Source organism: Cryptotermes secundus, unplaced genomic scaffold (genome assembly GCF_002891405.2).
Source record: "Cryptotermes secundus unplaced genomic scaffold, Csec_1.0 scaffold3570, whole genome shotgun sequence".
Taxonomy (NCBI): domain Eukaryota; kingdom Metazoa; phylum Arthropoda; class Insecta; order Blattodea; family Kalotermitidae; genus Cryptotermes; species Cryptotermes secundus.
Genome location: NW_019743233.1, coordinates 8,989 through 25,500, shown reverse-complemented (window position 1 = coordinate 25,500; position 16,512 = coordinate 8,989). Strand labels below are relative to the sequence as shown.

The window sequence follows — 16,512 nt, the reverse complement described above, 5'->3', positions numbered from 1 at the left end:
ATCAGAAGACGAAGCAGTTGGCAAATCTGATAGCTCATCGGAGAACATAACTAATATTTCCTGTCCTCCGAGAGATCGCAACTGCTTTCGTCTCTGAGCCATGTTGAACTGGTAGCTGCGTGGTTCATACATGCAAGCCTGGATTAGAACAAAGCCAATTTTGTTTAGGTTGTGACAGGAAGTGACTCTGGTCGAGTTACTAGATAAGGCAGCAATCATACCCGAGGTCATCTACGCAGTAGTTACGATTCAACGAAGCCACACAGCGATATAACAACATAACGTGACCGTAGAGGGCCATATGGCCTGTCCGGTCCGCAATGTGTTAAATAAAGAAAACAAGACAATGGATAATGTCCAAAAAGCTAATAATTGTGTTAATATACCATTGTTACAAACTGTTTAGATTTAATTTGTGTACTTGTCATTAATAATCTGAAAATTTGTATGTCAAAATTATCTGTGTTGAAACGTACCAAAGCCCAAGGACCAAAAGTGGTTTGGGATAGGAAACTATATTAACAATACAGACACCAAATGAATGTAATAATATAATAATATAATAGATTAAAAAAAATACAAACAGCCCCAGATAAGGACGGCACAACGTACAAGCGTCCACCAACTCCGCCGTTAATTTAGTAAACCAAAATTCCAAAAAATAATTTGGGGTCGAGACCAGACTCTTCCACGGCGTGCAGCAGAATGGCCCTCCAGTGTTCAGACGAGCCTCTCAGTCCCTGGTGAAAGGATGAAGGGCGCAAGCATAGGGCATGTGGAGAGGGGGAAAAGGAAAGAAGGGGGTCTGGTTGAAGGACATGGCGGTGGTTGCTGCCGTTACAGTGTATGGAAATAATCTTGCCAGAAGGTAAATATAAACACATTCACTATACATGTCTCATGCATGATATCTGTTTTGTGTAAAAATGTGGACTTACTTATGGAGCTGAGCCCTTCTGGAGGAGCCGCAAATTCTGCAGCTACTCAAGAATTTCCCAGCATTTTATGGAACCCGAAGGTTCATTACCATGTTCATAAGAGCCCTCCAGGTTGGAGGTTGGAAGCAAGGCTCATGACCTTGCTCGGCAAAAAAGAAGTCATAAAATGCAAGGAAGTGAAAACTAGATGCAGTCTGACAGACTCTTCTAAGGAAGGCTATGGCTCAAAAAGGGCTGTCTTGCCAACAGTGATGAGGATGTGATTTTGTTAATGTTTTTACAGTATTAATAAACAAAATTTGGTTCAATTGCATTTGAACTCCCATTTAATGTACCTCAAGTTAAGTTTTCCTTTGTTTAACGTTAAATGTTGATAATCTCACTGTTAAATTCCCTCTGTATAAGTTTTTCCTTAGGTTCAAACCCCAAGGAACATTAAATGAGGGTTTCACTGTAGATAGGTCCATCTTTGAATTCTGATGAACCTTATTGTCCTGGTGGTTAATAGAAAGATTTTATTTTTGACACAATGTTTGCTTTTATTTGCAGGCGAAAGTGGACACTAGCAGACTTTGACATTGGACGAGCTCTTGGAAAGGGAAAATTTGGCAACGTATACCTTGCAAGAGAAAAAAAGTCTAAATTTATCATTGCCTTAAAAGTTCTCTTTAAATCTCAGATCCAGAAAGCAAATGTTGAACATCAGTTGAAAAGGGAAATTGAGATTCAGTCACACCTGAGGTACATTTTATTTACATTCTTTTTATTCAGATATTTTGCGATCCTTTATCTGTGTGAATATGACATTCTGGGGAAAGTGATTAATTGTAAAAAAAAATGGTAAAGTTGTCCATGTGCTTAAGTAATTAAGCACTACACTTTGAAGACATATAGACCACATTTTCTTGACCTTGGCGCTAATTTTAGATGAGTAGTCAGCTTCACACCCTAGCCGCTTTACCCCAGGGGAAAGAGCCCCTGGTACCCATTAGATAGCAGGCTGAATGGGCCCCAGAGCTGGTCTGGATGATATGGAGTAGTGAAAATTCTTGCTTCCACTGGGACTCAAACTCTGACCTCTTGGCTGTCCAGCCTGTAGCCAGTTACTATACCAACTGCGCTTAATTGTATCTCAATTAAAATTTTTAGTACAAAAATTGTAGGGGTCCTAGTCTAAAATCTTGTAATTCTACAGCCTACCCTTGCATACAAATCTGCTAGCAATTTTAGGATGTCTCTCTTTAATGAAACAGCAACATCCAAACCTACATTTCTAAAACACCTAAGCTTCCACAATAATCTAAGATAACAGTGAGAATTGCAAGAAATAACAAACAGATTTTACACCATACAATAGTATATATATGTTCTGCAAAACAAGCAAGAAATAACACAACCCCCTGCCCCCCTCTTCAGCATACCAACACACGTCAGTTGAAGGCTGCAGGTGACCAAGCACAGCATCTAACCCGAGTTTTAAACACAACATACAATTAATTTTTATGCCATTTATATTTTTAATATTTCTATTTACATATTTTTATATTATCTTTAACTTTGTGTTTTAATCATAATGATGAATTGTATACTAAATCGTAGATATATGCTTAATATATAAATATACATTCACTAGCAACACAGCCATTAGTTGCAAGAATACAGATCCGTATTAACCAATATTTTAATTATTTGAGTTATGTTCATAAGTGCCTGATGATGACCTAATTATATGGTAAAAACATGTAGCACAGTTACGTTTATGTTAAACACGTAATATATATACCAAAAACCTATTGTCTTTATTGAAGATATTCTCATATTACTTGTTGTGTCGATGCTCACAATACCAGCAATTAAATGTACCCAAATATTTGCTTAGTGATCATAATAGTACCCATTATGACCACAGTAATTTTCTAATGGGGGAAGAGAAGGGAAATAAATTTGCTTTGACTGAAACCTGTGTAAGTAACAGCATTCCTTACTATGACTTTGTTTCTCTTGTAACATCTGGTCAGTGTAGTAACCTCTGATTTAAAGGTGTAGTTGTATTTTTATGCTGCCATGTCAGGGAGAAGTGTGTGTTAATTGGAGGACAGCTAGTGCTACTGTTATGACACTTAAAAGCCGACAGATGGTTAGAACTGCTGTTCTCTTGTACATAATAGTAACTACTGTGAGATTAATAATCTATGGAGCTTTTGAAACTCCCATCTTAACTCTTTCACTGCATTTTGATATACTTTGTGGACCATATTTTAACACCTAAATCACTGTTTTCCTTGTTATTCTCTCCATCTTACCTGGAAAAATAAATCAATGCGAAGATATTGAACATGCTTTCTCGCATGCAATTAACCATAATTATGTTATCTTGGAAACAAACTCGACTGCTGATCAGCACACTGTTCTTGATAGATGAATACTGAACAGTGCGTTTAACCTGTGAAGCCAGTTTCAACAAAATTTACTTTCGCATTTGTTTGTATGTGCTGTTGTCTCCCTGAAGATATGAGCTAAGTAGTTTTATTTATGGACGTGGTCTCGATGATTTAATGAAAATCATCTTTAAGAAAAATGTTATTTTGGGTCCATTTGAAGAGCCATTATTTTCTAGCTGGAATGTTCATATTCAGGGGACACTGACCTGTGACAGGTATGTGGTTGGTTCTGATGGATTGATACAGTGTTTTATGATTAATCATAACAGTAGCAAGAATGTTCGGTGCCACTGTTACAGGCATCCCAACATACTGAGGATGTATGGTTATTTCCATGATGACAGTCGGGTGTACATGATCCTGGAGTTTGCACCAAATGGAGAACTGTTTAAAGAACTTCAGGCACAACCAAACAAAAGATTTACTGAAGAACGGTTAGTATGAGGAATGTTGTGTTGTCTCCAATCTCCTTCATTCTTGTTTCTGATGTTTTGCATGAGAGTTGTTCAAAAGAAACTCATTCATGGATTGTCCTTACCACCGCTATCATTGTCATTATTGTATCCTCTTGGTTTCCTATTAGGAGGGAAGTTTATGTTTGTGGTGATTTGATAGATAAGTAAATCTAATGAAAAATTATTCCTAGAAAATGCTTTCCCGATTTCAGGACTGCAAAATATATTGCACAGATTGCAGATGCTCTTAGATATTGTCATGGCAAGAAAGTAATTCATCGAGATATCAAGCCAGAAAATCTTCTGCTTGGTCACAAAGGAGAAATAAAGATAGCGGACTTTGGTTGGTCTGTTCATTCCCCATCGTCAAGGCAAGTGATGGTTATAATAAGTTGCTTGAAGATAAGCTGTTTTGTCTGTGTGTATGTGTGTGTGCGCCCCCTGACTTTCAGCCTGCTTTTTTGAAGTAGAGAAAGGCTTATGAGATCAGTATGCTTGTGTGTGTATGGGTGTCTGACCCTCTATCTGAACTTTTGAACTAGTTGGCTGATATTAAAAAATGTTGGAATGGATGTTATGCCTCTAGAGGCTTCTCCAACCTCATATCTTTTAGGTTCATACAGCTGGTAATAACAGTACTGTGTTGTAGATGTATACTTTTTTAGTGGGAATGACACAAGTATCACTTAATCTAGGGTCTTGAAATCCTGTCTAGTAATAGAGTTTTTCAAAATATGCAACTTTTGTTGAGGTAAATCATTTTTGGGGGTTAGAGTGACAATGTAGCAGCTGAGTAAAATTCTCTTTAGCTCTCATGTTTTTTTTTTATTATTATTTTATTTTTGTTTCTTGGTAAATCTACTGTTTTGGATATTAAATATGGGGATTGAAATCGGGACAGTACCTGATGAAATGTGGCATATTGAAGGGAGTTGACCAATCAGGGATCTGTTTTCAGGAGAGACACATTGTGTGGTACTTTGGATTACCTTCCACCAGAAATGGTTCAGGGTCAGCCTCATGATGAAAAGGTTGACTTGTGGAGTCTGGGTGTGTTATGTTATGAATGCCTCGTTGGAAAGCCACCATTTGAAGCTGCAACGTATGAAGAAACCTATCGTAGAATTGGGAGGGCTAAATATTCTTTCCCGCCCCATGTATCTGAAGGTGCCAGAGATCTCATTCGCAAAGTAGGTACAATGGCTTGTGTTTCATGTCATCACAGTTTCTTTATAAGACTACACACATACTTTCATAAGTGTATACCTGCTACAGATTAAAAAGGTGTGAGCCTTTGAAGGTAACCCTAGGCAACTGAATCACTAAGGTAAAAAAGGTAAAGCTATTCCTGTAACAGGCCATGGAGGCCCATAAGGTTGTGAGACATCAATGTTCCCACATTTACTGACAGCTCATAGATGGCAGTGAGGTTGTCAGCCTTATGCGCCAGCCACTCTTTACTCCCAGGAAGATTCCTGGTACTCATTTCTGTTAGAGGCTGAGTTGACCCCAGGGCCATTGTGTGGCTGGAAGGATTAGCTCAATTGAAAAATCCGATGACCTCATTGGGACCTTCCAGCTTGTAGCACAGTGCCTCAACCAACTACGCTACCGCTTACCCCTCAACTATATCAGTAGTGCACAAAGAGCCACGTTGCTCTAAATCACGTTACATCCTTTCCAGTATTAGGCCTGTTGAAACCAAATACTCAAAGGAAATTAGTAAGAAATAGTCTCAAACAGCTTAAATATAAATATAAGCAAATTCTATGCACCCTGCTGTAGAAAAATCCTGGTGGTGCCCATGTTCTTCAGAATTTTGTGTTACTTTTCTAACAGTCATCAGCTCATTGTGAACTGTTTGTTATGTTCTTGTACCTGATACCTCACCTATGTTTACTTCTGCTTTTCACTGTGAACAAAAAACATTTTTTGTTTTCAAATTTCCAGTTACTTGTGACTAATCCATCGCTACGCCTGCCATTAAACAATGTCTTGAGTCACGAATGGATCACGAACAGTGCTGTCTGCAAGGCTGAAAGCACAGCAGTATCATCAGGCTGCACACAGAAACCTGCTGTATAAAAAGTCATTATGGTGGATCAAGTTTACTGGTGTTTTTGCTAAATTCATTGGCCATGAACAATTATTTTTATGACTGTAATATAAATACATCATGCCCATCTGCAGAAGGAAAAGTTGTCATGTGGCCAATATTCAATAGAAATTCTCAAATGTAAGAGTTCTGACCCGGAATTATGTTTTCATTGTGTGTAGAAAAATGTTCTTCTTTAAAATCGTTTATTCCCAGCATAAACTCATATTTTCTCAGTTGATTTGTATAGTGTGTTAATACTGATGAACAGAAAATGAGAGCTAATGAATCAGAAAATTAGATCTGCCACCCGAGTAAAGTAGGGAACTTCTATTAATAGTTTAATACCAGTCATCAGGATTTATCAGTATTTCATTATCTGTTAGAATAGTTAACAATATCCTTTCTACCATGCCTAGTCCTGATAGTAGTCTTGGTAGTGTTAAGTATTAAATGGTTTGTGTGTGGCAGATTTGTAAGTATATTCATTTCATTCTCAAATATCAAATTACAAAAATTCTCATGCCTCAGCTCTCATTGTTGCTTATATTTCTGTTTGGCCTTCCTGCTCAATTTCCCCATTATCATCATTATTAACTCTGTGACTGTCTTTAAGGCGTTATTGTATCTACACCTCTAGTTATCAAAATATATGAATTCACATTTTACACTTACTGTTATTTGGATGTTAGTTTTTCATTTCTTAGTATGTACAATTATGTGCAGTCTCCGGCCATAGTATTCTAATTCACTTGAACACAGTGCATTATTCTGGTCTGGAATTTTAATTACAGTAATCTCATTATGAAGCCTGCATGGAGAACATAATAGTGTGCCAGTTTGATGAGAAAAAAAAAATCCTACAGAAACCCAATATGAAGTTAAATTTTGTTTTGTTTTTGTTAAATTAACACATTTTCAACTTTTGTTCTTACATGGGAATCTTCCTAGATAGCACAGTGGATTGGATTGATGGGTGAAAGATTTTGGGATATGTAAGCTGTAATGCCATCACAGGTTCAACTAGCCTCTACTGTTATGGTACTATATGGGGGAAGATGACAGGTTGCACTGTTAGTGGAGGCTGGGTGAACTCCCAGGTGGAGGGTGGGTGAACATGTGCATATCACAAATCTGTATATAAAAATGGTAAATTTTCTTCAGAATGTTTGCCAGTTGGATGATAATTCTGGATACCTGGATAATTGGGAGTTTACAGTATTGTTAAGAACGTCATGGAAAGCTAGAGACCTATTCTATGCCACAGGAAATTGCTGTATTCATTCAGGATGTTTTATATCTGTAGAAGCCATATGTCACTATTTTTACAAATAAAATTGTACTTGTGCTGTATTTATGTACTGATAATGTGTTTTATTGTTTTATACACTTTTATGAATATTTATTTTGTTCATTCATTATGAATAAAACATTCTCTCTCTTTCCCTAGGTTAAACCTAGAAGCTGCAATATATATTCCTGTAATGGCAGGTACCGGCTTCAAAAAGTACAACTCAGAACACTCAACTAAAGATACACAGTTGCACCTTTGGAAGAATGTTAGCTGTAGGAAACATTTATGTAAAATCAAAGATCATAGAGTTGACATTTTCCTATAAATGTGTTGAGGAACAGTGGAATTTACCATCAGATTTGATCGACTGCAGGTTTTTGTTAGCAGTGCCTGTAGATAGGTGTGTTTAATGAATTTTATGCTTACATTTCTAATAGAAAATCATGTTGTATGTTGAACTGTAAATGCCTGTCCCTTTGGAATATTTATTTGAATTCTTAATATATTTTCAGTTTAAAAAAAAGAGCTGGAATTAATATGACCTGAAATGTTTATGTTTCTTCATAGAAATGTAAAGGTTTCTAGATTGTAATTACTTCTGTAAGACATAAGCTCTAAATGTACATACATTTGGGGGTGTTTTGACCTATAAGGAAATCTCTTGTTTCATTTCTGCACAGCAGCAAACTGAGGGTACAGTGCTGTTGTGTTTTTTCAGTATGTTCATGTTCATGTTCAATACTTTATATGCGAAACACCAATTGGTTACAAGACACTGCAAGTTATGACTTAAGTTTAGTGAAATTAATGCACTGTGAATGAAAGTTTTTCATGTAACACTGATATTTTGGGGGAAGCAAAGAAAACTGACCCTAGTCCTCTGACCTAGCACCACAAGACGTTATTTCTGAAAGGTAAAAGTGTGCTTGTACTTAACTAATTAAGCACTGTGCCATAAAGACGTAACATTTGAATGGATCTTCAATGCTAGATGGAATGAGTGGTCAGTTTTACACCTCTGTCACTTTTCTCTCAGGGAAACAGCCCCCAGTATCCATTTTATGGCAGTTTGGCTGGTGCTAGAGCCAGCTTGGATGCTGTTGAAAAGAGAAGTATCTCTTGTCCTTGCTGCAAATTGAACCCTGACTTCTTGGTCATCCACCCCATAGCCTGCCTGCTATACAAACACATATCCTGGCTCCTAGACTGTTTGTATGGTACTGTGAAGCTGTGATTCTCAACATTCTGCATCTTGTGTCCCACCAGTAACTGCTCTCCCCAAGTAGCCCCAACATGGTAAGAAAGTTCATTGTTTTCTAAGGTGTTTATTTTTACAATTAGGTATATATATATTAAGATTATATTACTCATTAATAAAAGTTCTTGTTTTTGAGACATCATGTCACTGTCAGTCAAGTGTTGAGTTTGACTGGACAATAAACACTTCTGAGGAAGCCAGAATTGAATTTGCACATATGTCTGTTTCATCAGTAACATGCCTACAGATGTGTTGGTCTGTTGCATGACAATGTCAGCATTGCATTGACACTTAGTGGGTGCTTTGACCATGTCCATTGTCCAGGTACATTTCACAGTGGACTGATGTCTGGTGCTAAAGACACAATTAAAATGTGTGTGCATCTTTATAGAGATTATGTAACACTTTTCTCAATATCTGATGATAAATGGTAGTTATGGTTGGGTCTTTGTGCTCCAGTTCTATCAAGAGCACCTTCCTTTCTACTGACCAGTTCAAATAAACTGAAATGCACAATCTTGAGAGACTGTCACTCGACTTGAAATAATCAGCACAAGGTAAGCAGACAAGACTTCAAGCCAATACTGATGTTTTGTCATGGTTGCAAAACATGCACAAATTTCAAGAGATGTAACATCACATTGTCCAAGAGACTGCTGATGTTCCTCTGAAGTATTCATGGACATATACTGGACTACACAGTATTACAGCATGGAATATAGCTGCCACTATGGCCATCTAAAATTCGGCATGGACAAATTATAATTCTGATTGAAAAATATTTATTTCTATGAAGTGAAATACATTTAAAAGAAAAGCATACTTAGGAATACATGAAAGTGGTAGCTCATGTTGTTGATATAAACCAAAGCCTAGTTCATTATAGGACAGGAAAGTATGGAAACCTGTTTAAGTGGAGGCAGTAAGATCTTCACAATGTTTTTATGCACTAAAATTCAACTGATGAATGCTATCATCTTATAGCATTCCTCAGATTAAAACTGACAGTTCCAATTGCTCTGGTTTACATGACTGAAAAAAAGAAAAATGAAGACTGTCCACAGTGTGAATGTGGAGAGTAGTCATTATGAATGATACTCTGCAAGCAGCCACAACAGTGGGTGAGCTTAATCTGCGTGTCACAGTTTCACCACAAAGTACTTGAATAAACAACGCAGTGACACTCAATTTTGCTGAAAGCATTACTTCATTGCTATTTATTTTATTGTGGAATGGCATAATTTTCTTATGGGTATGGATTACTTTAATTGATTTTATTAGAATTGGTGATGAGTTTTCCTCTATACAGATACTGTATAGGTAAAAAAAAGTAGAGCTATTCCTGTAACAGGCTGTGGAAGCCTATAGGGTTGTGAGACTTGATGAAACAATTTGCTTTCATTGAAAATCAACATTCCATAGTGTTACACTTGGTACCAATGTATTTTCTTTGTTTTTGTGCTTCCTCCCCTCTTCATTTATGTTCTCTCCACAGTCAATGTGATTGGCGCATGCCTGAGTCACCAGTTCTAGTGAAGAATATTATAGTAACAGTTCTTTCAAAGAAAGAATGGTCTAATGGATTGTTTTGGAAGACTGCCCACTCTTATCCTTTGTAGACTAATATTCATAGTCTTTTGTGGATGCTCATCACATGTGCATTATTATGTCATTGCTTGAATGTACTGTTCCTTTATCAGACAAAATATATTTGAAAAGGATTCATCTTCAATAGTTAGCTATAGTCAGGGTCAGCCCTGTGCAACTCCCATGTTATTGGTTGGCAACATGGCTGCCGTGACACCTCGGTGAAATGCTGCTGCCATCTATGTTCAGCTTACATGACTAAATTAAAAATGACCTCCAGGGCCGAGAGCACAATCGGTAAGAAGGTATGGTACCTCAGCAACTATTTTGACTCCTCCCCTTCGCCCCCCCTCAAAATGTTTTTTTCGCTACTAGCAATAAATACTTTTAGATCTCTTGTACTGCAGTCTCTCTCTCCTTCTGGCGTTCCCACTAATAACCTATATGCATTCCTCGCCTCCCCATTCGTGCTACATGCCCTGCCAACCTCATCCTCCTCGACTAGTGATATTTAACAAAGTTCAAATTTATTAATTTCCCCACCAACATATTTCCATTTTTGAACTGTGTTCAATATCACTAGTCAAGGAGGATGAGGTTGGCAGGGCATGTAGCACGAATGGGGAGGCGAGGACTGCGCATAAGATAGTGGGAACGCCAGAAGGAAAGAGACTACTGGGAAGACGAAGGTGTAGGTGGGTGGACAATATTAAAATGTATCCTACTGAGATAGGATGGTATAGATCGGATTGGACTGATCTGGCTCAGGATAGGGACCAGTGGAGGGCTCTTGTGAACATAGTAATGAACCTTCGGGTTCTACAAAAGACTGGAAAATTCTTGAGTGGCTGCACAATTGACAGCTTCTCAAGAAGGGCTCAGCTCCATAAGGAAGTTTAATGTAACTTCACCCATATCCTTTGGGTTGGATCTGAGTGAAGTTCTATTAAACTTTGTCCCCTACCCTTTCCAAAAAAAAGTTACAGCAGAATAAGAGCCTCTGCAGCTCTGGAGTACAAGAGATTATGTTGCAAATTAATTATCTGGAGAAAGTTTGTCACCAGGCCTGGAAAGTCATAACCTTTCTTTCACATGAAACACCTCTTTAACCAAAAGCACTGAACATCATGAACTGTAACATACATAGAATACTTGTAATTAGGAAAGCTGAAGGTGGGGAAACTTGAAAGAAAATTCTGTTTCAATCAGAGATACGTATATTAAGCCTCATAATTTCCTCATAACTTACACTTGAAAGCCACAAAGAACACAGCTTTCGGGTTACATTTAAGTATTATAAATCATATATTGTAAGAAACAATACTCATCTTCCCATTTATTATTTTCATTAGAATGATGGAATTTGAGAATGTGAAATACACCCGTCAACAAGATTAAGACTGCATTTAATGATATAAGAAAATCTGATATATTCATCTTCACCAGTTCAGTACTGGGCAGAACAATATGGCAGAAATAATAACATATCTTAAAGAAATATACTGAATACTGAAAATCTGGTATCTGTTCACATTCCAGTTCAGTAATGGAAAGGTTTACATGGCAAAAGTAACACATCTTATAAAAAGAATGTAATGAATACTGACAATCTGGTATATATTCATCTTCCAGTTCAGTATTGAATATGATTATACAGCAAAAAATAATATCTGTGTTAAAGAAATGCAATTACTATTGAAAATCTTATGTTCATGTTCACCAGTCCAGTACAGGTAGCATTGTATGGCAAAAGCAAGAGAAGGAATACACCTATAACAACAGAAGTGAATAACAATGTAATGAAATGAAATAGGTAAAGGAATTACATACATAGTCCTACCCACATTCAATCCTGATACTGATTCTGCTTCTCAGAGTCTCACGCTGAGGTGGATAACCTGAACTTTGCAAGTCAATTATGAAGTAATGCCTCTTCGTTCTTACCTACACATAAAGAAGACCCATGTGTGTCAGAAAACAATTTCCCATACACTCGATTGAAATATAATTTCTTGAAGATAAAGGCCAGAATGAACTCTGACCCAGTGAAGTTCTAATATTCTGAGACGAAGGAAACATGTTTGCACAGAGGCGAACAGTTGGAGCTCAAGTTCAAAATAAGTTTTGTGTATGTAATTGAACTGTGGTTGACCATGTTATCATTCACTGCAACATGTTTGCAAAGCAGGAAAGAGATGCAGCTCAAGTTCAAAGTAGGTTTCTTGTGCGTAACTGAACTGTGGATGACGATGTTATTATTCGCTGCACAGTAGTTTCTGTTGCTGCACTGAAACTGCTTGTCACCAGGGATACTTTCTCCAACTTACATTTAATGATGCTCATGTGACTAGTTGGCACACATATTCTTCCAGTAATTTCATAACTACTCTCTTTCAATTTCCAGGGCTGGTATGGGCAGGACATTACAAGGCAAAAATGAAGAAGCATTACTTTCATAATGACTTACCGATGNTGTGATATGCTGCTCCACTGAATTCAAGTGGGCAGCCTCTGTCATTATAGACTCCATCAGAGTTACAGCAGTACCAACAGTCTCCACTAGCTTCTCAGAAGGATATGTGAGAGACTGTTCTGTATCTCTGCACTCCTTGAAATAAATAAAGACATTGGCTGATAGCAGCACTTCAGATGTCAGGCATGTCTTGCATGCATCACAGCTGACACCACGAAGCACCTGTCTGGCAATGGAACCACTGACGTAAGCTACTGAGAGCACTTCCATTTTACCAGCAGGTACTGCAGGACTAATGTCCATCTGTACTTGCTGAGCAACATGGAAACTCTCAGGCACACCAGCAGGGGTTTCCCTGTCATGACTCGTGGAAGGATTTCGTGAAGCAGTTTCAGGTGCCCTGAAAAGCGATTGTAGATTATCCAGAAGAGTAGCACCATCATCCTCACAATTAGTTTCCCCCAGTCCTCTAAATGCAAGGCCATTGATGATGCTAGTCTTCAGGGCATCTACAAACTGTCCCACAGTTGGGTTATTGTTCGAACCACAGTTCAAACGAATAGCTCCAAATGTGTTCTCCAGGGGATCCTGATTCAGGTTTTGGGTGTGAAGGTAGTCAAAACCCACCTCTTTCAGTGTCCTCCACACATGCTGGGCAGCAGTGATGTCAATCAGCCACCCATTCTGTGAAGGAGGAGGATGAACAAAGGCAGGTTTGCCATCCTTGAGGAAGATCCAACTCTTTATCCCCATACTTGCCTTTTTCCAGAGCTCTATATGGGGACTGTTGTGGGCAACGCAGTATTTTCCCTCGGCCAATGCTTGTTCTACCATTGAAACTGTGGGGTTTTATGTCTTTGTTGTTCGTCATTACTCCGATGACAACCCACTTCTTTGGAAGAGTTTGTTGGTCCTGAAAAGGACCATGGTTGCTGAGATGTTTGATCGGTGAGGTAGCACGGCGCGCGCTGGTAGGGCGAGAGGTTAGTTGCGGTGATTTGACTGGCCACAGCGCGGCCATTGCTGGAGGTTGCTTGATTGCTGTGCGGCAGGTGAGTTGAAGTTGCATGGTCGCGCAGTGCGGTCGTAGGAGTGATGAGGCAGTGGCTATGTCAGATGCCCAGTGGGTCGGACAGGGACACGACCACCAGCAAGGTGCCCCAGTGATCGGGTTGTGAGAGCCGGAGGGCCGAGGCAGTCATGCCTGGTGCAGCCTGCTGATGCTTCCGAAGACCGAGCGCTGGCGACGAAGCCTGCTGGCTGATGTTGCTTGAGTGTGGCTTGATCGTAGACTGAAGTCAAACTGATGCTGCCGGTTAGCGGCTGCTCCTTTTTATACACTGCTCGGTGGGCGGAGCGGAACTTGAAATTGAGGAGGAAGAATTTGCATGGCGCTGATTGGCTAGCGCGCGTGATGATGTAGATGCGGGGCTAGCAACGAGCGCAGTATAAATGCGAACGTTTGGAGCAATTTGATTGGTTAGCGCGCGTGATGGTGAAAAGTGATGTGAAGAGTGTGCGTTGCAGAAAATGTGTGATAATGTGGGATGTTCCCACAAAACTATCAAAGAGGTTGTCAACCTCCTCAACAAACAGCTGTTGCCATGTATTCGCTGCTGCACCCACCTGAATACGGGGAGGGGGAACAGAAGTTAGTGTGCCTCCTTATGTGGTGAATTACAGTTTCTTTACATTGGAAAATAACACATTACTTAACAAAGGCCTAACATTACACAAAACTTGTACATTTCATTACATTATTCCTCATATTAAAATCTTTGCCACCTAATTCACCTCAATTATATCACTGATAGTTTCGTCTGCTTTTCAAATATTTCTTAATTATCCTAAAAACAGTATTTGTGACATATTCTACATAACTTGTATATTGATATACAGTTTCAGAAGTCAATTCAAGTCAGATGATGACGACGTTTGTTTGATTACAACTGGGTTCTGGGGCAGTAACTTTGAAAAGTACTCCTCATTATTAGTCACTTCATTCATAAAAGAAACATATAGTGCTTACCTGAAGCCACTAGAGCATTGAGGCTTGCTGCAACAGTATGGCTCATGACCTGTGCAGCCAAGCGCACATTCATTGAGCTCTGTGCTGTGGGGTTCAGGTGGGTGTCTGTCAGCCTATACAACAGGCGAAGCGGTCTGGTTTAGTCGATTTCATACAGTTTCAATATGTGGTCCCACTTAGCAATAACAGGAAGTTGGGTGCCCACATGCTCAGACTTCAACTGCACATCATGTTTCAGGAAAAGGTTCCGGGTGCACTTCAGAAGGTGGGGTGGATCATACATTGTTGCAATTTCTTGATTGCAAAATCTGAAGAGTGGTTTCCTTCTGGAAGCACCCAACAGTTTCAATGTCTTGACATTGTTGGCACCCATGTCACACACAGTGGCAACCACCTTCAGGCCAGCATTCTGACAGGCGTCAAGAACCTCCTTCAAGTATTGCACAATCATCTCTGCATTTGTGCTTCCACGAGTAAAGTAGAAAGCCGCCGGCTGCTTCCACTTTCTCCGCAGGCCATGGATCATGAAGAGCAGAGCATGATTTGCAATGCTGCAAGTCCTGCCCTGACTTCCACAATCCTCAAAACCCTCAATGCAGTCAAACTTCTGACTGAAATGCAAGTTCTCTCTGATTGACATTTCATCAAACATGAGACAACAATATCGATCTCTACCAGACAATTTCTGCAGAGACCGTTCGAGTGCACGAAACACACGAGCATTGATGTCTGTCCTAAATGGAACAGTATTGAGGACAGACTGCAAGGATCGTCTGGATGGGAGGGGGAGTAGTGTATGGAGAAGGATATAGGATTTGGGACTATGCTTAAGGAGAGACAGAGCCAACACTTTCTCTTTGAAATCCCACCTCCTTCCCTGAGGTCTCTGCCTGCTGTTCCTAATAACTGTTGCCAGTTATCTGGCAGCCTCTACACTGAGATAAGATGAAAGTCTCTCCATGAGTGGATCACTGTCCACATCACAGAGATTTTCCAACTTCTTTCCTTTGTATTTCTTTTTCAGTTTCCAGAATGCACTCTCCTTATTCCGAATTTGTGCATATAATTTCCTTTTCCTCGGTGTCAATTCAGAAAGCGAAGCCAAATTAAATTCTTTCAGCAGAGAACGCCTTGCTCTGGGCCTTGAGGAGGAACTTTGACAACTGATATGCCCGAGTGCCCCATCAGAAGCATATATATTTTCAGAGCCTAAGAGATAGGAGGCTCCTTTCACTAAAGAAGTGTTGCCTGCTGTTGGTGATGATTGGATTGCAGACATTTGAAAGGAAGTGGAAGGACTGTCTGCATGGAGAGGAACAGGTGCTACAGCAGAGGGCACAAGTGTCTTGCTGTAGGTTCTGGTGGGCGGTAGGACATTAAGCTCAGGTTCAGGAGTTAAACCTGAAGGCAAGGGATAAAAGGAAGAGGTGTGTAATGAATGATCAAGAGGTTGTGGGAGTGACTGTGCAGCAGAATCTGTGCCATATGGAACTGCACATCTGTTAAGGTGTACCCTTTCAGCTGTTGTGAAATCACTTTCAGAGAAATGTCTGCTGCACCGAACTTTATTGTGCGAATTCTAGCAGAATCAGTAGTACAGGATAACCCAACTCTTCCTGCCCATACCATAGCCCTGTAAGAGTATTACATATTGTCTCAAAAGCTTCAAATAATTCATCAGTAAACATTACAAACATGGTGTAGGTGCTACATTACACCATGTACTAAAACAGACAGTCAATCATTTATTTACTTTCCACTAATCCTTACACGGCTGGAAGAACAGTGGATATAGTAATAGTCTAGGACAACAGGACAAGTCCCATCAATGATATAAATAAAATTAATTATATTTAACCCATAACAATTACACATATTTTCAAAGACAAATCACAGTGAGTAAATCATTAAATCTTAGTGTTCTTACATATTTGTAGTTACA

The 16,512-nt window shown here is 39.2% G+C and overlaps 1 protein-coding gene across 3 annotated transcripts in view; it reads left to right on the top strand.

Moving 5' to 3' along the window:
* LOC111874111 (aurora kinase C) overlaps positions 1-10,140 on the top strand; it is a 21,211-nt gene extending 11,071 nt beyond the window's left edge. For 2 of the 3 annotated variants that reach the window (XM_023869336.1, XM_023869335.2), the window contains exons 4-8: positions 1,488-1,679; positions 3,679-3,813; positions 4,047-4,205; positions 4,793-5,024; positions 5,785-7,286. In XM_023869336.1, coding sequence (XP_023725104.1) covers positions 1,488-1,679; positions 3,679-3,813; positions 4,047-4,205; positions 4,793-5,024; positions 5,785-5,919 — 853 coding nt within the window. In that variant the 3' untranslated portion in view covers positions 5,920-7,286. Of the gene's footprint in view, positions 1-1,487; positions 1,680-3,678; positions 3,814-4,046; positions 4,206-4,792; positions 5,025-5,784; positions 7,287-7,379 lie in introns of those variants that run through there. The other variant, XR_002844486.2, reaches the window with a different exon arrangement.
* Positions 10,141-16,512: the final 6,372 nt, after the last annotated feature.